Consider the following 24,405-nt stretch of genomic DNA (forward strand, 5'->3'; position numbering starts at 1 on the left):
ACATTCTGCACAGGATGCGGACACAGATACACCTGCAACGGTATATATCAACATTGGTATCACGCAAATACACATTCGTTCTATACTAATTTTCGATTGCAGCTCACTTCCTCGATGAACCTCAATGATTAGCGTTGTCAAGTGACATCTTCCCCATTGTCCCACGTGTAAGAGCGCTGCCATCCCCTCTGGAACATCCCGCGATTGCAATGCTCACGCCAATGACAGCCTACTACGAAGAGTGCCGGAACCAAGCCCATCACACTCCCGAGAACACGGCCCAGAGATATCGCAATCCTGAGAATGCGATATAGAGAAACCATTAAGAAAGAAACACAATCCCCGGCTTCATGCGCGCGGCTGAATGACACACAATCCGGCGGCCTTTCTGGCGAACGGTGCCCTTGATTCAGATCGTACGGAATTTCCGGGGCTGAGTGGAAGGGAACTAGAGAGAGCGTGCACACAAAACCACGCAGTTCTCAAATCCCTCCCGTCAAGCCACCATCAGGAGCGCTTGACCTTGAGGAGGTGGGCGGAGGGGACAGTAATAATGGTACCCAAATTGGGCGCTAATAACGCAGCCGGCCAACAGGATCGAGGACCGTCCTTTGTTATCGGCATTCGATTCCTCTCTTTTTCTAAAACTTGGAAACAGTTTCATGTAACCTTGCCTAGTGATGGATAGTTTTTTCTTTTCTTTTTTTTTTTTCAGACCGTTACATTTTCAACGTCAAAGTGTCCGAGAATTCGGTGAAAGTGAAGTTGGTAACACACTGGTCACGTGCCGGCTTCGCTCGAAAGCCGTTCACGTAGAGGATACCGCAAAATCACACGGAAGCATCACACAACGAGTCCAGTGTATTCCAACACGTCCAACAGGATATGTATATCGTTCCGACTTGTGATAAATTTTTGCTGCATACTTCGCAGCCGTGACACGGTAAGTTCACTACGTATTAGTACGCACTTGGGCGTCTGTATGCAAAAGCAACAACAAATACATGATGGCGATGTTATGCAGGCGTTATGTTATCTACGCATGTAGCTTTTCTTCCTATATTGGATTTTTTCTTTTCTTATTTTTTTTGTTTAAGGTACTATACACCGTAATATCGTATAGCGACAGCTCTCCACATTAAAATTATCAAAAAGTAGCAACGTCTTCTGGTGTGACCTCAAACGGTTTCAATATGAAATTGTACATTTCTCATAGTTTCATTGTTGTCCGTTACACCATCAGATAATTGTAATTAATTTTCCAAATATTGCCGATACTAGCCTAGTAGAACAGCTTCCATTATTAATAAATGCAGTCCCGTTGGTTTATCAACACTTCGCTTTTTTCGGTCCACACTAAGGCTTTTCATAGTACGTAGCCTGCATTACTACGCAACGCAAAACACCGCATATCATCAGTCACGCACAGACATAAGACTATCACGCATAAAAGCAGTGACAGTTGCTCGTGACAAGGCGAAACACCATTTTGTGCCGACATGGACTTGTGCCAATGAAGTTGCAAACACTCCGGTTGAAGCTCCTAGCCACAATCTAACTAGAACCGTGTACCTTTAGCATTTGCTCACAAAACTACAATGTAAAAGAGTCGCTTCTGCGGTAGAGGCATGTCACCGCTGTGTAAAAAGCGTCTCTTTGTTGTCTTGCGTCACTTACCCCAAAACGTCCTATAGGCCGCATCTCTAGCAGTTTAAGAGAGAGAGAGCAAAAAAGAAAAGAAAGAAAATACGGCAATAACCCAGAAGCCCTCATCAACCCACGTAAAAGAAACTCTTTGCGAACTTCCCGACCTCCACTCACGTATTATAATCCCCCTGCGCAATACTCCCGCATATCCCGAACGCAACTTCTACATGGTACATACATAGACGTATATCTCGCTCATTTTTTCCGAGAATGCCCCTCGCAGCTTGCATCCGTCCGAATCATATTTGCTCTTCTTTATAGAATGCCTTCCCAGAAAATCCGACATCAAACGACACTATAAAATGGGCGAGGGCGAAAAACCAGCCGGAGGTGATTCACAAAAGCGTTACACGAACGGCAGCAATGGTATCCTGCAAGAACAAGAATCTCGCCTTTATATATATTTATATATACACCTATATAACAAACGCGGCATGATTACGAGTGGAAAGAGTGAAAAGCACAAAAGCTCGACTCCGAAGGCCGCTGCCTGGACGAGTGGCGGCACTTTTTTTTTTCTTTCTTGTTACTACGTCGTGATACGTCTCCGGGATATTGCCGTAATCCTTGCTGCTCCTATATTGCTATTATATTTGATAAGACTGGCAGCTTATGTAAAAAGCTAGGAAAGCAGCCAGGATTGATGGCCGCAGAAGTTGCGTCGTATTATAGTGCGCGGTGCGCGCGCGAAGGGCGAAAGTCAAGGTGAAGTTTAGAAGGATCAAATCGACGCGCAGTGTACAAATGCACCCGATTATTGAAATTACTGCGAAGTTAGATGCGTCATTCAAGCTCCTCGATATAGCGTCCATCGATAATGGTACATGCGACCTGACAACTTTCGAGGTACCGAGGGTGTGTTTGCTCCGTCATTTCTCTTGTCGATTGAGTTAGGTCTTCTACCCTTCCAAGAACCATTGCGTAGTGAAAGATCAGACGCACCGGCGTTACCGTGAAGCGTCTTATCGATGCGATACTTCGTTGCGCCAGAACAGCACATGAAACAAACAGCCTCAGACAGCCCGAATGGACTACGATGTACCGAAAATGTATGAGGATAGATAGGTTGATTAAAGGGACTACCGCATCCGGAAAGGTGTGTATGATACCGATACTGTAATGTTCGGCATGGTTTCACAGTCAAGTTTCTCTTCCCAAAACAGCGTACTTATTAGCTGAACGAGTTTTAAAGACTCGCACTCCCTGTGCAGCTTAGCCAGAATGACGTAAGCAGGGCACGGGAATAGGAGCCCAGCGCAGCTGATTGTCTCCCAGGTCGTTTGCTTCGCGTTCGCACGGCGACATGCTGGGTGAAAAGACCTCGGTAAATACGCCGGCTTTCGCTTACCAGTGTGAGTGCTGACATGACCATGTTCCATGGAACACGGTGTTGCGCTCCTGTCTGTACGAACACGTACGACGCTAACCAGAAACTGCATTCCACGAGCTCAGGGTCGGCGCCTACGGGGTGGCAACTGCCCCCCCCCCCCCCGGACCCGCATCAGGGATGCAAAAAAAAAAAAAAAGAAGACGAGACGACACCGAATTCTGTGCGGTTTCGAACTGCACGTTTGCAAGTTCCGAGATCCCTGGGCCGTCTTGATAGCCGACCCTTTGACGTCGTCAAACTGATGGGCGAATGGCCTGCGATTCATCGTCAGGGTGCACAGCGCTCATCACCTCATCACCTTCTTTAAAAGCATTGCAGAGCTCTCGTCTTTTTAGACATTTTTTTCCTCCTTTTTCTTTACTAAACCTGGAGTAGCTTGTCCCACACTGAGCGGGCTCACATCTCCTTTTTTTTTTCTCCTGTCATCATCAAAAGACACCTTTCGGGGAGGAAGTGGAGGGCGCAAATTTCCCACTTGTCCTCCAGGAGGCGCAAAGTAGACGCCGCTGCTGCACGAGTGGACCTCAGACCTCTCCGCGACCTGCGGGCCCCATCACTCCCGCCCGGCGGTCGGACGCCAGGTCTCTCTCCCTGACTGGCCTTGTCTGAGTGACGTTTCAAGAGAGGGAATTCCGGAATACTCTCAACATCCGTCGTCTGCTCTTGCCACGCATTACATCAAATTGCACAGAAACAACTCCACTAACGCGCGTCGGATTTTCGCCGTCATTGTCGGTGATGAACGAGGAGCGAAATAGCACTGTAGTTTCGGAATCGACAGCGACGGATAGCCCCTCTTTTCTTGCGAAGTATTGCGCAATGAACCAATGCCCTGATAAGATATCTGGTAGTTGCGAATACGCACAGGTCTGAACTTCCGGTAACAGGGTTCTTGCATGGGACTGTGTTGGTTCGGCTTGTTCAGTACACACACACACACACACACTCTCGCTCTCTTTTATGCCGTGGTAGCGCCGAGAAACAACGGTGGCTATGAGCCGCGCACAGACGTGGACAGATGGATAGCGGACAGCAGGAAGGAGTGGGGGACATGGGGTTACTACGCGTCCTGGGCAGACTTCAGGGGCAACTATGCCGACATTCGTCTGGAAAGCCTGCCGGAAAACCGAGGGAAGACAGCGTAGACGGTGCGGGGATTCGAACCCACGTCACCTCCCAGTCTCTGCGTGGACGGCGATGATGCTAACCCCTATGCCACGGGGGGTCGGTTTGTTCAGTACTACGTGACGTTTCGGTTCAACGAAATATTGGTTTGACATGCTGCTCGGTTTTCTCTCTCTCCCCTTTGTATGTTCAACTCCACCAGATGTTTCCTTTCATGCAAACATCTTTCAAAGGTTTTTGTTTTGTTTTTCAAAGTCCTAAGGCAAAACTGAGATGCTGTAGTTCAAACAGCGCCAGCAGGTCCGAAGCCAACATTTTCCTACCTCAACGTTGACTAAATTATTTATGCAAACGGGCTTTCGACGGGGTTCTGACCGAAGCAAAAGACGAAGTGTGCAATGAATTCAATCTAGCCCATTTATCGCGCACCACACGAAACACTTTAACACAAACATTCGCCGAAGCGTGTGCGCAACAGGGAGATCGTCCGGCGGTTCATTCTCGGCGGCGTCCGCTGATAATAGTTGCCGAATAATTCATTCGACTGCGGCCAGCGCATTATAGGCTGGCGTCATTATAACACTAAAGCCGTCATCATTTATTGCTTTATTCGCTTCGTTACGCCGATAATTCCAGTCCCGATAAAACTTTACGACTCCCGTACAGACGGACGTTCAGTATCTATAAATCTATATACACGTTATATGTTGCGTTCAACAACGGAGCTACATTAACTGCGCCCGTACATATTTACGCCCTAATCCGTCCTGTTCATCTCGGCGCATTAATGTACGTCCTGCCTTACACAGGAGGTGGTTTGTCCGGTTCCACCCGTTATCGGTCCAACTATACTCATAGGAGCATTATGACAGCGTGCCATGATACGATCAAATCGAAGATTAATTTCTAGGTTCATCAAAAGACGTTCAAACATGTTGCACGAATGTTTCAGAGTATTGATGCCCCAACGATTGCGTGTCTTGATATCGGCGATTCGAATGAATGTTGCAAGGTTAGTCAATCACATTTTTGTCTTTTTTTTTTCTCATACTCAAATGACGCGACTAGACGCCTGGTGGGCGAGTGTTTTGCATTCTCGAATATAATAATAATCACTTGATAATCAGAGGGGTGTTTCATGGCTGTTCTTGGGCACCAATAATCTCATGTCGTGTCATATCATACGTCATTGCTACCTGCTTCACTGCTCAGCGTAATTTGGTGAAGATATAAGGATCAATAAAAGTTGCTGGCTGGTACTTCGTGCTTCTCGAAAGTAAGCAGAATTATTTCGCTACTCGCCGCCATTTTATCGCAAGCCTGAACGCGCGCGTCGTAGTTTATCAAACCGAAGTCTGCGCCGCTGAAATGCACCGAAGTCTGCGCTCTTAAAACCGAACTTCAAGCACGCTCCTAGCCTACCACCATCCCGAATGGAATCATTCCCCCCCCCCCCCCACCCCGTGACTTGCGGAAAATCGGAGGTGTACGCCATTTTATGACAAGTATGCAATTGTGTTAACTGTCACAAAAAGGTGTACGCGCGGCGCTTTCTAGAAATCGGGAGCGATAACGATAATAGTCTGTGCAATGGTTTGACTTCAGCAAGTTATGTTCTAAGACTGTGGAACCATAACTCTTATTTACTTAAAAGCCGAATCCCTGCATCGTGGTGTTCCATATCAGTTTCCCGATCTAAAATCAACCTCATAAAAGGGCAGCTAGCGAAATGTGACGCGACGGACCAACGCCGCGACAGCACTGACGCAGCTCGAAATAAACGAGATCTAAAACCTCCCCCCAGACACTTGCTGACTAATACCACAGAGGAGTTCAGTTAGCCTTCGCCTCAGACCATCTGCTTATTGCATAAAAAGACCTACCATGTGCCTGAGAAAGAATAAGAACGACGTGCCAACTCGACTAGTTCCTGTGAGCCCGGTATCCAGATACAATGTCTTATATGAATGCATATGCTCTTCATCAAACATCCAGATTAAACAAACAAAAAAAAAGAGAGAAAAAGATCAGTCTTGGGTAAAGTTACTCGAAAAAGTAATCGAGTTTGTACGCGGATAAAGTAGCTAAGTTACAAGCACATTTAGTCTCGACAAATAGTAACTGGATAGGTTACAGTTACAAGTAATTGACTTACTCTCTGTAAGTAACTGCAAGTAACTGAGGCGGCTCTCGTCCTGAGGCACTTCCTTTCATGAGTTACTTTACAGTTACAATTCCAAAGTGGCAAAAACAGAGACCAGTACAAAAAGTTTATTCTAAATTTGTCACTGGCGCAATGTGAACTACTTCAGCAGGTTACACTTGAACAACAGCTACCGCTCGAAGTTCTAAGTCTGGCTCACATTATTCCAAACCATCACTACTAATTCCGCATAGCCACTGAACTGGGGCAGTAGACGGGACCAACGCTTCTTCCGTATAACGCTGACCACAGAACTGTTTCAGTAAGTATCAGAAGAGTAAAAATCGTCCCGTTTTACATTGTAGCAATACCGAATCATGAACTACCCAAATCAACTGTAATTTGAGCCCTCTGACTCGAGTGCTAGCGTTGCAGAGCTTGGGACAAAAGTTTATGGAACACGGCACTGGCGTATTTCTTCGTCGGATCCGCCCCGTGTTAGATATCCGGACGAGGTTGAATATAAGAAACGGATGACCCACTAGTCTATCCATCTCTCACTATCTGTGTCTGCTTCTGTTTGCTGCTATAGGCTGTCGTCCCAATGGTCAAATGTGATGCTCCGATGTTCCGTAAACCGTTGTCTGTGCGATGGTACTTGGAGCATATCCTGGCACAGTGAGCTGTAGTCACGGGTAGCGTCGAGGCGAGCGTCCCCCCCCCCCCCCCTCTGAGTGGCGGTGATAGCTCGTGAAATATTCTGAAAGAGCGTGCAGAATGTTCCATTCGTAAACAACTTGCTACCTACGGTATCTTCCTCGAAAGCGTTCCTATCCGTCCTACAAGTATGATGGCATTGCGCTGCCCCCCATCAGTACACATGGCAGTCGCAGAACTTTCGAAAATAAGGGCCTCCTTTTATCAACAGCCTGCCTCCGATTGAAGAAGCGATTCGAACTTTGGACAAACATCCCCAAGTTTCCTCGAAAATTCGCTCACAGCAACTGGTTATCTTTCAATATTTGTCGAGGACTGAGTTGGACATCCGCCCACTCGAAACAATATTTATTCTAAAGCTTTTCCTTTGCGGGCGAGACCCCACATCAAGGGTCCACGACAACGACTGCCCGTTCGTTGTTCTGCGAAGGAACACAAAATGTACCACGAAAGAGGAGGAAGGGTTAGAAATGCACAGGCTCTCATCAACTTCACATGCGAACAAAGTTAGCCCTTATGCCTTCGAGCTTCCCACAGAGGGTACTCTTCCATAAATATGTTTGCAAGCGCGGCTGCCGCTTTACGAAAATGATGGTAAGCAACAGTTTCTTCAGATCGACACCAGCCAATGAGAAGGCGAGATAAAGAGCTCACGTGACGTCTGTCGCCTGGAGTGGTTTGAATTGAACGCTAAGTACCTCGCTACGTGCAGATATATCTAGAAGCACCCAAGGAAGTTACAAATTCTAGTATCAGTCACTTGTGTGCGGAGCGCAAGTAGACTGGCAATAACTGATGCGATATTTTCCCTTTTTCCAGCAGTGTCGAATAAATTGGCTATACATAATGGCATTTTTACTGGGCGCGCTGTTGGGTTTGTATCCTCAGAAACCTCCGCGTCTTATGTGAGTTGGTTCTTGTAGACTCCGAAAGGTTTCTATGATGCACATTTTTCGCAGGGGTACCAGAAATGTGCCATCGACATCAAAAGCGCACGAGAATTTAAGAAACAAACATCATGCGAGAGGTTCGTGGGGGCGCCACTGTCTTCCAGCATCTGTGGCATGTTTACAGGAAAGAGCGGCACGTTCACTTTTAATGACACATCTAAACTGCCAGATGGACGTTTTCGTCTCTTCAACGCATCGCCCTCTAGCGTCACACGCAAAAAGCATATTTTTACGACACTCTCCATGCAAAAAGCAAAGAAGCAAGAGAGAAAGAAAAAGGAAAAGGTGGGGTCCGTGCTTTGTTTCATTCCTCTGGCACTTCATCTTTCACGAGCACTGTCGGCAAGATAAAGAAGTACGCCACTTTTTGTTTTAAGCTTTATTAATTCAAGAGGCTGCAAATGATGTCGATGGCGATGAGAGAATAAAGCGACCGTCTATGGCTGGTCGTAAAAAGTTGTAAAACTGGGAACCTCCCATTGGACGCACCGATGTTGCAGGTGATGGCAAAAAGATACAAGTGTACAAGACATTAGAACGTCCTGCTATTCTTCAGAGCTCCGAGATACCAACGAGCACCCGCGGGGATATCGGTATGCCTGGCGATACGGGCAATGAGCAAAGAGGAGTAGCTGTTATACATGGGTCTTCTACGCCACGATTCGATTTCCGTGCGACAAGTTAGTACGCGGGCATTACTTAACGTGACGTCTGAAGACAGAAGACTTGTAACATGGGACATAACCCTATGAATCGGACGTAAACAGCAGAATATAAGGATGCTGCTTCTTTTACAGACACAACGGAATATCTTGTAAGGCATTGCAGAGGACCACATTGGTTCACTTCTGCGCTAAACAAAAGTCAGTCACTCCTAGACATTCCTTTCACAACAACAAAAGCCAAAGGAGATAAGTGAGTCAGTGCGACGGTTGCACCACCACTTTAGCTGGTGGTGCGGGTGACGTGTATTGGTGGGTGACGTGTATTGGAGCGGCTCTTCCATGGGGCATGCTGCGTGCCATGGGCAGCCCATAGCATATAACGCCAACCTTGGAATAGTGCGATTTGATTTGAAACAAGAAGAAATATATAGAAATATTGGCCATATATTGGCATTGGGTCGGCTACTCCATCACGCGTAAATGGCGGGATTCGCTACACGATATCAGGAAAGACATGTGTGCCAGAGAGTCTTAGGAAGTTCACAGTTTGCCGATAGTTGGCAGGCCAGTCAGCAAGTACTTTCTTGATGTCAAGAGGCCCATCGACGTATCTGTTCAATGCACTCTGTAGCACTTCACGACTTTGCTGGATACCTTTCGCAGCTGAACAGTAGTGCGATAGAATGGTACATGCAATACGATGTAATAGGAGTATAGCTTCAGATAAGGTGGACTCTGGATAGGGCGCTACACAGTGATAGTAGCTAAAAATGTATGGACTTTTGATTGGTGCTCTAGTTGCGATAATCATGTCTAAGTATGAGGGTTGTGCAGTGACGTCATATTTGGTCACGTGACACAGTAGGAGGCATGCTGTGAGTTGTTGCGGTATGCGTGCAGTTACGAGAGGAAATTGTAAAAACACACGCTGCCGCCTCATTCGGCTCGCAGTAAGACGTCTGTCACGCGTCCCCATGTTTTCCCATGTCACGTGGCTCCAACGCGCTCAAAGACTGCACGACTGCACGTGACGTCATTGCCCAAGCCTCCCCCCCCCCCCCCCCCCCCCATTAAGACCTACAGTGATTCTTTGAGGAATGACCTCACAAGACCAGTGTCAGTCGGAAAAATAAGGAAACAGGGTTATCTATGACAGAGCAAAGCAGACGCGGGATCGGTTCGTCAACAGGTACGCTCTTATCTGTGGGCGATAAGTCTGTCTGCTACTGCCGCTTCAGCAACGATGATTAGGAAGCCCGTCAATGTGTCTACGTACAGGAATACATATAAAAGAAGGACGGAAATTACGGAATGCATCGTGATACGCCGTTACGCAGTACGCGGTGAAACCAGGCTTGTACAAGATACTCACAAACAGTGAAGTTACTGAGTACCGGACAAAAAAGTAACTGAGTAGGGTACTGAATACGCAGTCTTGAAAATTATTTAAGATACAGTATTAAATACTCTTAAAAGTAACTCGTTACCTTCAAGATACTTTGAGGTCACAGTTGAAATTCGCTATCGAAGAAATACGAACAGCGTGAAGTTGAAAATGACATTTCCAATAAGCTTTATTAGCTCGGGGGAAGATTGAAAGCATTTTGAAGATTGCATTGAAAGCCTTGCATTGAAAGCATTGAAAGCCTTTGAAAGCGCAAGATACCAAGTTATTCGCAAAAATATTTAAGAAACGCGACTTATATAATATACTCAATTTACTGTATAAGAATGGGTGAAAATATACGATGTCGTTTGTGTTGAGTATCGCAAGGCACACATTCATGTTTGTCTTATTTTGCGCTGCAAAACAATAGCATAATATCAAACAATGAAGAAAGGGAAGAAAGGGCTCAACCAGGAGATTCCTGCTATGGTAACAGCGACACATTCGTGATACAGTTGTGTCCGGGTTTCAACGATCACACTGTTCAAAGCCCGGTGAGCGTGTTGTAAAAATACAAACAGACACGTCTGCTCGCGTGATCAATGGCAACGGCGCGCTGCCCGTGCAAGGTGTTTGTTTATTAGTACATTTGTTGTTCATTACTATTAGATTGAGAGTACGGTTTAGTAGATCAGTAGGTTTAGTTTTAGGTTAGGTTATTAGTTAGCGATTACTTATTTTTTATTGGACCGAATTAGGTGTAGCAGGTTATTAGTTTTATGTGCTTATTAGTTGCTTCTTCGTTGGCCAGAGAAGTGGGGCCGGTTTTCCTTTTCCTACAGTCAAGGTTTTCCAGAAGCGAGAAACATTTCAATTTCACTACCACGCTGGCAGGATAGCACGAAAACGTCAAAGGCCGCCGACCCGAGCACCATGCGCCCTCCGCGTTGAAACGAATACCTCCTTAAACTCCTTCTGTTTCTTCAACGTGTATCTTTTTGCCGTTTCCTTTGTTCGTCTCACTCCTCCGTCTTTTTCTCAACTGGTAGCGGGAGAATTTCACGCCCTTCGCGTTGCGTTTGCCAAGCGTCGGGCCAGAGCAAAAAGTGGCGCCTGAACCGAAAGTCGACACTGTAAAGCACGCGAGGGTTGGGACTCCGGCGCGAACAAAGGGAAGGCTTTGTGAAACTTCTCCCCAAGGCTGGGAGGGGGGGGGGGGGCTGTCTTCACCTGAGATAGCATCCCGCGACTGATTGCTACATAGCGGGGTGAAGCCGCGCTGTCTAGCGCACTTAATGACTTCACGTAGAAATCACCGTTGAAAGTCAGTGTGGATGAGGAAAAGGGTCGGTAAGAGACGCGTACACTAGGGCCCGAACGATATTTTACCTATCAATATTTTTATTTGACAGCTTCGACATTTGATATATTCGAGTTGATGGCCATATCACACCATAGATACCCAATGTCGGAGATGTCAGATTAACAACTCCCTATTAGCGATGCGTGTGGCAATCAACAACTGGTAGTCTACTCCATATTATCGAGTGTTAGTGTCGATCGAAAGCACTCTACGAAAATGATACAATAAAGTACGCTGTCAAATCCGAAACCAGTTTGGCAATGTGATCAGAGAGGCACTTGAAGGGGAATTAATTCGCAAATTTCCTCACTCATTGTAACTGCACGTATTTGCTGTTATTGAAAGGAACGGAAGCGTTGTCGTGAACATCTTCCGATCAACTAAAACTCCGTTAGTTAGTTAATTAGTTAATAAGATAAACGTTGGAGCCCTGGATAAACCCTGTTAATTCTATAGCAGTCAACTGATATTTCGCATGCTTTCTCATTTGGCTTACAGAAGTTCAAAAATAGGTTTCACATCACGCGCCACCAGCGAAGCCCGCTTAATGGGAAAGATATGCTATAGGTCACGTATTATCGCAGCGGAGGGGAATGTTTTGGGCTATTGTACATGAACAGCCGGACATACTTACACGCCGGACATACGGATAGTATCGAGAGGCGGTACCTCCATGATATTCATTTATCTAATCTAATTTATGAGCCAGTTGAACGTGGTCAGTGCCTGTCATAGATGGCGATTTATTCTTATCAAGTATAAAGCGTTAAGCAAAACAACAGCAACCACAATAAATGAATAAAGGAACAGTTATGATGACATGGGATGCTTCATCGCGGTGATCGCAGTACCCTCCCCCACTTGAAACAGGTTAATATGAGAAGATGAATTAATGGTCAGCACGAAGAGATGACACCAGAGTTCTGTTTAGAGCTCTTCGAGGAGGCCAGTATAGCTTGAACGAAAGCAAAGATTGAGCAAAGAGGGAGCGAAGAGCCCGGTATACAACCCACTAAGAAGCCTGCGAAAAACTCGTGAGCAATACCAACCCAGAACCTTGTATTTTAGCGTTTAATGTTTATGTTTTCCTAGATCGGGGGAGTAAAACTCGGGTGATACCGAATCAAAGCCGTTTTTCGGGTGTAAAAGAAAACAGGAAAAAAGAAGAACACGTGAGGTGGGTGACAGGCAGAGACGAGTGCGAAGTATTGAAACGTGCTCTCGGTGTTTTCCGGGTTTCACCAAAAGTGGACGACGGATGCCAATCAGGGGAGGGGGTAAAAATGGGTTTTAACCCTAAATTACAGGGCTCTAATACAACCCGATTCATAAGTATACTTGTCAGTCCAGCGTTTCGCGAACATATTTGGGTAATTCTGAAATTCTACAGCGTTGGCTATTACACACCTCAATAGACAGGCACCTTTCCCTGCGTCTCTCTCTACCTCTCTACTTCTTTACCCCGTGTCCGGAACAACTACAGTTAATACAGGAAATCCCAGACGCTCGACCGAGATCGTCGACTCTCGTGTATAGAAGGAAGAACCCCCCGCAGCTCACACTTCACCAGCACAACCGCATCAAGGCGTGAAAATAAATTGGCACCCCACACTCCGCCTCCCGAACGTCTTCTCCGTGCAAGACGCACTTCTGACTTCTGCCTTTCGCACCAGCAATTCCCTCCTCGATTTTCTTTTCTTTTTTTTTTCCGCTTCATCTTCCGTTGCTCTCAACGGGGGTGAGAAAGTCGTCCGTGTACTTTTCGTGTATCGTCCGTATTTGTCACGGGACAGCGAAGACACTTTGTTTATTTTGGTGCCGTTTCAAAAAAAGAAGAGGAATCTGCAGGAAAAAAAGAAAAAAAGAAAAGAAAACTGAAACCACGAACACGCACACACTCACGCCTCCGTTTCGCGGATGGGCTCGACGCCAAAAATTCGCCCGAGCTCGAAGCGTGGAATATATAGGTGTATATATAAAGTTACTCCCGTTTTCTGAAAATCCCTCTTTCTCGCAGTCAACATGTCGTGGCGCAGAGATTCATCGTGAGGTTTCGGAATCAGCGCTAAACATGGAAGTGCCTCGCGAGAGGCGGCAACGGGTATAGCGACAGCTGCCGCGACGCGTTCGGAGTTCGTTACGAATTTTTGCGGAGAAAGTTCCAATAGAAGAATGGTGGGACCATCTATTTCTGCTGCTGCAGAGACGATCTTTTTATAACCCTTCGGGCCTCGCGTAACGGATCGCAAACAGCGGGTCAACGAAGAGTAGAGTGTGCCAAAATGTAAGAAGCTATTAATCACGTATCCCTCGCAGGCTTCCTTGAAGAAGAGCCAATCGCTCGGTGTCGATGCGTCGCATGTTAGGGGTGTCGACACTCACGAGGTGGCAAATGTTAAAGGTGAGGTGTCGAAGTCTGAACGTTGTGGTTTATCGTACCGAGATGAACGTTCCGAGCTTCATGTTTTCTTTTCGTGTTTTCTGATATATCTAATTAATTAGTCAATCAACTGATTGATGGGAAAAAAACATGGGGTCCAAATTCGGTGCAAGGGTACGGCAGTCATCCCCGCCGTTATGAAGATCCCTGGCCTATGAATGCCTCCACCCCCATGATCACGAATAAACAACTACACACACACAAAAAAAAAAGTCTACAAATAGATTGTTGACGCGTTTATGAGAGAAGGACACCGTAGGGTTTCCCGATTACCATTTCGGACACTAATAAGGTGATATACCACGTACGTCTCGAATGTGTAAGCTCCAGAACAGTACGAGCTCTAGAATACGACAAATTAGGAATAATCTTGCTGCGTTTTGCGAAACTGCGCGGCGTTTTTTTTTTTTTTTTTTGGCTCACGAGGGAAAGTGCACCGTTTGGAGAGAAACGCGAGTTTCGCTTTTCCCTTTCTTGTCCGTCGCGAAATCGAACGCGGTCGCTGTAACAAAACCGCGCTTCCTCTTTGTCGCTGGGCCGCGGTCGTTCTTTGCATCTCAAGAGCAAGACCTCTAAATTAATCATGAGCACGCCTATAAGACACAATACGGCACGTTCTCCCATGCAGTTATCTAAATTTGGAGCACGGCGAGGCGACGAGAACTACCAACAGTAAAACGAAAGACAAAAAAAAAAAAAGCAATGTGCCGCTGAAGTTATACGGCAGCCAGATTCCGAGGGGGGACATCCTATCATCGGATTGAGGATGCCATAAACCCCCCGAGAACTAAAATAAAAAGGCATTTATCACGAACCTACACAGGATCGCGGGAGAGACCCGAAGAAGCTATTCTAATATCACGAGAGACTGCTACAAACCGTCGCGCGTATCACCCGGCGTCTTCACCTCCCTTGAAGAAACGTGCGAAGGAAGCCCTCTCATATTTCCTCCCTCTACGCGAGTGAAAAAAAGAAAAGAAAAAAGAACCTGATGGCGCGACACGGACGTCTCCTGTTGACAAGGGACGCCTCATTTGGACCATTTTATAGCGTTTCTGGCGTCAGCCTATTTATAATGGCACCGTCATTGGCTTCGAGGACAGATGCGGCCACTTTTAGCGGGAAGCCCCCGCACGCACGGATCAAGCCATACATGCAAACGCCACAGCAGCTCTTCACTCAATAGTGGCATAACGGCGACGTTTACGAGGCACCGTTATAGGGCATTAAAAAACACAACGCACCACATTTTTCCCCCGCGACTCCAAAGATACACGCTACCGGCGCTACTGAGTGATCCGCTCGCTGAGTGTACCTCTGACTCCTTCCCTGTGGAAAAGGTAAGGGCGACCGCATTGACTCCGACAGAGGATGCCTGTCGACGCGAAAGAGTTCGTACTCGATTGCCACATGAACTGTGAGAGACTATACGCTCTTCACACGTGGACTACCGACTCTGCGTTATACGGCAGGGTTACTAATGCTCGACTAAGGGCTGGACACTAGGTGGTGGTTTGCCCTTGGGCTTGCGTCAGGACTCACAGGCAATAGTAAACGCGTTGCCCCTTCCCTTGGAAGGGTCAGTTCGGCTCAAGGCACGATTTAAAACTTCGGTGCCTGTACGTGTGTTGTTACCGTTACCCCAACGCACTGGTACTCGTATGCTCTTGGCCTGTACCTGCGGAAGGCGTTCGGCACCAGATTACAATCGGCGGCATATTACAATCGTCATAAGTGACAACGAGGATTGTGCGGGTTACCAGGAGTATAGGAGTATATACCAGGGAGTGAGCCTGAGATTCAGACACAGGGGAAACGACTTTAACTTACTTACTTGCTACATTAAGGCACTGACAGTCTTAAAGGTTATGTACTACGCTGGGGAAGGGACAGAAAAAACAAGAAGAGAGCAAGTGTAACCAGAGCTTATGTCGAAAAGACGTCAGTCCTCTGCAGACACCAACGTGACACGCGAGACTTCGAGGGGGCAGAGTAGGGCTTCTCCATCCAGCAACATGTTCTGACATTCCGGGTTCACTAGACCTGACATTTTGAAGGAATGTAGCATGCAGAATATACGTACTAGTCGTCCAGCGCTGCTGTAGTGTTGGTCATCGTAGCCCAGGTATTTGGTGTGATGGTCCGGCGTTACGGCCGTCGATTGTGGCGTGCTGACGGGCGTTAGCGTCGGGGGAAGGTGCAGCATGTGTGGGGGAGGCGTAGAGTTCGACATTGTGTACGGGGGAGGCGGAAGAGTACCGATACCCGTCGAAGGGGGACCTGCCAGGGCAATGGCGGGTGGTGGCGGGGGTGGAGGAGGATGTCGGGGCACCGTCGCCGTTGTCGGTGGGATGCGATCTGTTGCCCCGTTACTCGTGGCCGGAGAGGTGCCATTGCTCCCCAGAGACAATGCCAACGGGGACCTAGCAGAGAACAAGAGGGGGAGAGAGAGAGGTATAGAGAACATAGTAGGTGTCAAGCAACAATGGGCACATGTTTGGTCTGTCGTGAATGTTTGTCTTCTGCTGCGGACAACCGCAGTGACCGGACAGTACACACCGAGAGAACATATGAGCTACAGTCACAAATCTATGTCTCCGCCAGAGGAGAATGTAGACCGTGCATTGACAGTGGGGCATATCAGAAGACGGTAGACGACCTGTAGACGGGGAAGCCTGTTTACGTGTTTCGTTAACGCGAATATTTTACGTGGCTTGTTTAAAAGCATGCAAATGTGCTCTAAGCACGTCGTCTCCGGCGGTCGTTTTCGCAACATGATCAATGCGCAAGCAACAGTCTGAAGCATGCCGACGCGCCATGTGGTGACTCAGACGTCCGCTACGCCAATGGACGGAGTTGATCTGTAGGTGTTTTAGCACATCGAAGGGACCCTACAAAAACGACACGATATAGGGACGCCGTCAAATACGGAATCGGCAATCTAAAGTCACCGAATTCAAAGACTAGCTTGCGTTTTCGTAACTTTTTATCGTCAACACCTTCCTATTTACTAAAGCACCCTAATAGAGATTTGCATCCGCTATGATTACATATGTATAATACCGCTCAGCTACTCATATCGCTTTCCCGGATGACGATTTATCATAACGGGATGACACAGAGAGGAGAACAAACAAAAGTTCACTCCAGGAAGCGCTCGACTGCATGCTGTCGCTATGGGAAGCATCATCTTCATCTTACTTCGAAGGCTCATTACTCTTTCTCCAGCTGTCTTCTTTCAAATTCAACCGTTCTCTTTGGTAAGTGCTATGGTCGCCCTATTAAACTACTTCTTTGTGGAAGTATGACGTAAAGCAGCGTATAACGTAAAGTACAGGTCCCGACGAAAGTTTACGGATCACACGAGCGGTGTATTTTCTCCTCGGTACGACACCCTACCGGCGAGTGCAAATTGGCTCGTTTACTCGTTCAGAGGGGTGAGCGAGTGCGCCGGTAGCGCTACACCGCGGCTGTTTCGGTATGGCGTGAATGTGCTCGAATGGTAGTTTGAATTGGTGTCGAGTGAACAAGCCTGCTCCCGCTTGTCGCTAGGGTGTCGTACGGAGGAGAAAATACACCGCTCGCGTGTACCGTAACCTGTTCTCGGAACCTGCACGACTGCAAGGTGCATAGCCATCCACAAGCAGGGTTACTATAGGTAAATTTACCCGTCTTCTGGGCGTCTGTAGCTTTGGTGTCTGTGGCCTCCTACGGAGATCATCATGTCGTGGTGGTCGACGCCGTCGTTGCTGAGCTCCCCCTCAAGGGGTGTGCGACGCTCATCTTCGTCTTCGCCAGAGCCCCCGTAATCGGACTCGTTCATCTCTTCTTCTTCGGGATTCGACTGGGGAGTAAGCAAAAGAATGCACACATAAGTGTCTTTACAACGACACTTATATCAAAATTAAAAACTCAAAATGTAAAGTTCTAGTAATGCAACATGCTACAGACAAGAGAGGCCCCACAAAGGTGTGTCACTCTATTTCGATAGCTACCATTGTTTAATTCGTAACATTTTCATGACCCTCTCCGCTGTCCCCACACTCCCTCCTGCTGTTCTCCCTCCATCTGTCCACGCCTCTACGTCGCTCATAGCCACAGTTGCTTCGAGGCGCTAACACGGACTTAAAAGAAGATTTTTGTGACATACGCTTTATCTCGGTAGTCTCACCGCGACGTAAGCTCCCAATTATTATTATAATTATTACATACGCTTTATGTAGGACATAGACCACAATGCAACACAACGCGGGCCATTCAAAGCTATCATCAGTACATACGTTACTTGCTACGACTTCGCACAATGATACAGGAGACATAAAAGAACAGACAAGATCCCAGGGTTGCGTCTTCCGTGTGCTGAACTTTCGGTGCACGTTCAAATTAATCCACAGACCGACCACAGTGGCGTAAAGCCACGAATCATCATTATGAGATAAAGGTACGAACGTCACATGCTATCGCAGCGCATTCGATGGAGCAGAACAACGTCATGCATTTGGATAGTTCACTGCTATCCTCCATTATCATTTGCATCTACGCAGCGCGCAACGGAACTCATGGAAGAAAGAATAGTAATAATAATAATCGGTTTCATTATAGCTTGGCACTGACCACGCGCACCAAGGCCATGAAACCGGCAGTGCTGGGGAAACGAAATGTGGAGACACCAATCGTATTCGTCACAGCCCTTAAAGGTACACGCAACGCGCTGGTCTACGTAACCAGCAAAGAATGTTCTATTATCCATCGTTGGCTGCCCTGCGTCAGTGAGTATCGTCCGGTATCACTTGAAACCTGTCCACTTCGAAAATATAGGTTCTCTGCGATCCAGAACCTTTCCCAGCAGCAATCACAAGTAGTACTACTTCCCCGCCTCGCCGCAAACCCAATCTCCATCTTAATCAAAGCAAGCATCTACATACAAACAAAGAACGCTCGTGTACGCGGAGCTTCTCCACCAGCAAATGGTCACGAGCACTAGATGCATAACTCAATGCGTCTTTCACTGTCAGGAAAGCCAGCGAACACTCTTTTTCCCATGAACCAACTTTATAAAGAGAACGGATGGATCAGCGTGTGTTTGTCGCCGGACAGAAATGTCCCCCCGGGGCCCCAGAAAACAACAACGCGACTTCCCAATTTGCGAGATGACTGCTTCTGATTGATCACGTCCGAGTCGCATTCCGAAAAGGCTATTGAGCGTGGCCCTACGACGGCCACCGCGCTCTTGCAAATTCAACATATCACTCAAGACGAATATCGCATTGCAACCCCCCAGCGCGCAACCAGCTACCGGACCTCTCAAACTCTCAATCTGCATGAAATTATCGACAGGACAATGGATAAATGTGAATAATGGAAAGCGAGAGCGTTTGCTTATATAGAAATCTCTCTACCACACTCTAACAGGGACGGCAGAGGATAGAGATGCATTCATTCATGGGCGGGTATAGTCATAATATCACCTGTGATAAAGGAGACTCCGGGATTTGGAGCGTGCCATGGAATATGCCAGCGTGGCTCCTTTCCTTTTTTGATTCCGAGTGAACGCCACGAAGCGACCGTGGCTACGAGCGTGGAGACGTGGACAGATGGAGAGAGAACTGAAGGAAGGAGCGTGAGACGAGGGCCGGGGGGAGGGAGTTAGTATGCGTCCTGGGCCGACTTTAGGGGAAATTTTGCCGACATCCGTCTGGCAGGACTGCCGAAAAACCCAGCGAAAGCACCAGACAGCAGAGACGGTGGTGGATTCGAAGACACCACCTCCCAGTCTAAAGCACTGCCTTAGCAACCACCAGCGACCGGATAGTTTTACCAACACGGTCATGCCGTTGGCCTCAGCATACCTCTAGTTGCCCAATTTATGTCGTTGACTGCAACCTATTCAATGGCCAATTCGATTATCAAACGCCGCAACTGAAAACAAAAGCTATCACTTGTATCATGTGCTCGCTGGGGTGCAATAACTCCGTCATATGGGATATGCTGAGTCATTCTGAACGTTTCCATAGTATCTCGAGTACGGAACTTTGATGAACGCATATCTCAATCCTTACACAAGATTGATAGAACGTAAGATACCACGATGTCCGCAGCGATGACGACGCTGTAAATAAAGATATCGAGATCTGTGGCGACATCTACCGTGGGACAAGCTATTCCAGAGCGATTATGTATAGAAGCACGTGGCTAGTAAGGTGTTAAAATGATGTTTCATCCCCTTCGACAGTAACAAAAGCTGGAAATGAACGTTGTGCAGGCTGTCGATGGAGAGCCGCCAACCCTTCCGCGACATCAAACTGTGTTTTATCCATTCTGTCCGGGGGTCGTCTCCATGGCTCACGAGATGTCGAAGATCGTCACGTGGTACAGAATTGTCTGTTTTGTTTGTCTTTTGCTCCTTACGAGTTCATTTTATTACTAGGATGTAGGGGCGTTCCCGTTCAATGACGCGCTCAACTCTTCTATCTCTCAGCTCATAGAGACTAAGATCAGTCAAATTACGCCTATGCGATAGCGATAGTGTGCTATCTTCACGGAATCACCATTACAACTGAAGGTGACTCCGTACTACAGCGAACTAGAAGGGGACAGTGGAACGAACGCAGGAGTCTCCGCCTCAGGACGGCTGTCAAGAGAGTGGCGAAAATATAGCGGCGGCGCTCCTGTCGCCAACAACAGTGTGCGGGCATGCTTTGTGAAGCATGTCGTCTGCGTTTCCACAATTTGACGAATTCAGACTTTTGTTCTCTTCTGTTCTGTTGAGAATAATGAATTATAATTGTACTTAATTGTGATTGCAATAATGATTGCATCTTTATTCTGAGTCTCCTTCCTAACTCTATGGCCTCTCCATAGTCGTCAATTGCAGCGCCGCCGGTGGCTGTCGACGCCGGGATATAGTCACGCGGAGAGCTCGGTCGTTCCACTGCCCTCTTCTAGTTCACTATATAGCAGTACTCCTCCTTTGTACTTTCCAACTTGTAGACAAGCAGGGGTGAGCTCAAACCACATCGGTTCGCGCGGATTAAGTCTTGCGGAACACTAGGTAGCCGTCGACTGCTCAATCGCCCAGATGCCATACTCCAGCACGTCTGCAGGAGATTCCCAAACAATGAAAGGACCAGCTGGAGCAGCAAAACCTGCAGCGCGAAGACACTGTGCGAACTGTCTATTCCCTCTTTCTCTTGCAAATGACACGGCGTTTCCTGTTGTTGTGTGCCTTATAAGAAGTCGCTGTAGGAGGATTGTGATCGCTGTGGCGAATGTCGTCGTGTATACGTTGTGGGTGGATACGCATTTCGAATGCGTGGGAGTCTTCAAGAACGATTACGTTTCTTCGTTCTCTTGTAGCCTCTTTCTCTCTGTACATGTACTTTGATGTCTTCCGTCATCCGCTGCAAAGTTGGTAGCCGCATTGTATGACAGCAGCGCGGAACACGATACAGGAACAATGAAACTATTCCTGTTAGGGTAAGTTAGGAACAGAGACACAAGTATGGAGATGGAGACAAGCGCGGATGGGATATTAAGGGAAAACATGTGCGGGTTGCGGGTCATATGCTAGTCAAGGAATTCCGACCCGTACAGGATTCTGCTATGAGCCTTGCATCCTATTCGATGATATGGAAATACAGGGTGTTTGCGCTAACGTGTCCAGAAATTTTATTTAAAGCCAGCGATAACCGAGAAACGAGCGCCACTTTTCAGCTACTTGACTAAGAAACAGGTGCTACTATAGTGAAGCAGTACCTGTTTTTTACTCAAGTAGCAAAAAAGTACCACTTGCTTTTTTTTTATCGCTCGCTTTAAATATAATTTCTGGACACGTTAGAGCAAACACCCTGTATAATTGCGTAATACTTTCTGTCATACAGCGTCATAACATGTGGCTTTGTGCCAACACCATTAATCATCAATTCGTAAAAATATCATTATAAGATGTATTTAGAAGACACAAAGGAACAATCAATAATGGCTCTACCTCCTTTGTGACACACTATTTGGCAGTACCAACAGAGATAAGCCAATTTCAGTTACGGAGAACAGAGCCACTCCTGCTATTGTAAGTGTGAACAAATGAAAAAATAATAAACAGCAAGGCAAAAACAATACTAAATTTCCACCATAGTGACTAAACATTTTAGAGATTAGATTAGATTAGATTAGAAGTGGAAAGAAAAAAATGGAAACGTAGGTCGCACTGGAGCGACCAGCTGTTCCATGAGGCTTGATGTGTGATAGTACTCAGTGATTTAAAAGGTTACTTCAGCGCGTATGTCCTTGAGGTAGTTCACCAGGGCACACAGCGCAGGTCGTTGATGCTGCTTTGGCCAGCTACCCAGTCCCTTCTCAACATTAAAAGCGCTGTTTATGGACAACCTAATAAAACTATATATAACTATATATAAAAGGTCGGTTATCAAGTTTCCAAGGGCGTTCTTCAGTTTTTGCCGACTACAATCGAAGCGTCGGCAGGTGACCAGAACGTGACATTTTACAGTTTCGGAATTATTTCACATGCCTTCAGTTATGCTTGTTGCGCGAATATGCGTGCATAATGCAGAAGAACTGTCGCGTTTATTTCTTTTTTCGTCTTTTTTTTTTGTGTGTGTGTGCGTGCGCGTCTCATTATCATCTTCAACAACAACAACAACGGCCACGAACCAAATCAAGACAACAAGTTCCGAAAGAATACTACATCTGGTACTCTCACATGCAGCACAAAACTCAACCGCAGGCGACTGAGTCCCTGCACGACGAAGGTTAAACTCCGTTTAAAGAAGGCAGGAGATCACGCTTTCAATTCGCTCGCACATCTACGCATCGCTGAAATTAATTCCCTGCATGAAGTAGTGACTCGATATACACGCGACTACCTTTCACTATTTGCACGTCATGAAACCGGTCCGTACAGCTTCCCATGTGCTCCGACGACAGCTCACGATTCTAATACCGAAGACAATGCAACGTGCTCGCGTCGTCTCTTTCCACATCCCCGCCACCAATTCAATCATCAATTATCGAAGGACTGTTGTATCGATGCGGCTAACAAAACATCAACGAGCACGAACGCTGAGACTCAGACAGGAGATGAGTGTATAAGTGCGGGGAGCCAGTGGTATATAAGAACGAGAATAAAAATGCGATGTTAACGTCGCTTAATGGGGATATTGACCACGCGCGTTTTCTTGAGAGAGGATTACGTATTAATTGTCAGGTACGGACTTGGACGGGTAGACGCTGCTGTCATGACGTTGAGGAGTCAAGCACGTAACGCTAGGAGGCGCAAAGATATGGCGAAGTTGAGCGACGTAAATTAGTTCGGTGTCCGGTTTTTCGTGTTTGCTCGCTGTGTAACGCATTGTGGTTCTTGATACACCCTCATATGTGGACAGAAACAGTATGTACAACGTGTGAAAGATTACTGCTTCGAGTATCATCATCATTATCATTCGGGAAGACGCGAAATTATTGTAGGGCTCCCCACAAGCGCCAACATTTCGGAGAAATTCAAGCGTCAGAATGCGTCAGATGTACGTCGGTGTATCTTGCCCAGATCACAAGTATTGGAGCGTTCGGAGGGGGGGGGGGGGGGGGGCGTATATATTTGTACGGGGTATTTTAAGTGCGAGACACGAAATACATACGTGGAAATTTTTATGGAATGTTGTTTAATTTAACTCTTTCAGTGACTTAAAGTAACATTCGCAGCTGATTATATAAATAATAAAAATAAAGCAATTAATCAAGAACACGTGGATGGTGAGTCGTATTTCTGCCAATGGAATGACCTTCTAAATGAGATTAGGCACGAGAAGAGATAAATTGGAGAGATCTGCATCGAACTTACTCCGCAACCCCTGCAGGCAGTCCGAGCTTCGTTTTGCAAAGGTGGCCACTCCGTTCGTGCCACGAGGCAGCCGGGTGATCGTTACGTCGCGTGAGGCTCCTTGATATCTGAAGGCGCAGGTATTTTATAAGACGGACCGGGGAGGTGACGTCTAAAAATAAGGGGGCGCAACCATCCTTCATTGTCAAGCGACGACGTCCGCCAGTGTGTCAGCTCTCAGAAATAACCTCAGCTATAAACGCCCCAATCTGGTCATAAATCACGTCTGATACCCACGTGAAAGTCACACTTGTCCACACACAGCTATCCTGTTTTTTTTTTGTTTTTTTTTAACGAACTAACACCGCTCGCTCAAAGAGCACTGGAGTATGCTGAGTCGACGTATTCGAAATCAGCCACAGGTATAGTAACAAAGTTAGACGTAACATGGAAGTGTAACGAGTTACTTTTTTTGTTCAATAACTAGTCGAGTTTGTCGAGAAGCCCCCTCCGCGCTTCCGGAGCGGAGCGTCTGCTTCTCTACAAACACCCGCAAGCATGAGTGGGATACTCCACAACGCTCTTTCCCTATAGTTCTACATAGCGCCGACAGGGTGGCTCTCAAACTGCTCCGCCAGGCATCGCCGCGTTCAAGTTAACACTGCAGAGAGCTGTACAAGTTA

General features: G+C 47.0%; 1 protein-coding gene across 5 annotated transcripts in view; it reads right to left on the reverse strand.

The window, feature by feature from the left end:
• Positions 1-24,405, reverse strand: part of LOC135388696 (AT-rich interactive domain-containing protein 3C-like) — a 153,490-nt gene that overhangs the window by 78,071 nt on the left and 51,014 nt on the right. For all 5 annotated transcript variants that reach the window (XM_064618415.1, XM_064618417.1, XM_064618416.1 and 2 more), the window contains 2 exons: positions 17,556-17,731; positions 15,971-16,310 (listed from right to left, as the gene is read on the reverse strand). In XM_064618415.1, coding sequence (XP_064474485.1) covers positions 15,971-16,310; positions 17,556-17,731 — 516 coding nt within the window. The remainder of the gene's footprint in view (positions 1-15,970; positions 16,311-17,555; positions 17,732-24,405) is intronic.

This window comes from Ornithodoros turicata, chromosome 3, assembly GCF_037126465.1.
Source record: "Ornithodoros turicata isolate Travis chromosome 3, ASM3712646v1, whole genome shotgun sequence".
Taxonomy (NCBI): domain Eukaryota; kingdom Metazoa; phylum Arthropoda; class Arachnida; order Ixodida; family Argasidae; genus Ornithodoros; species Ornithodoros turicata.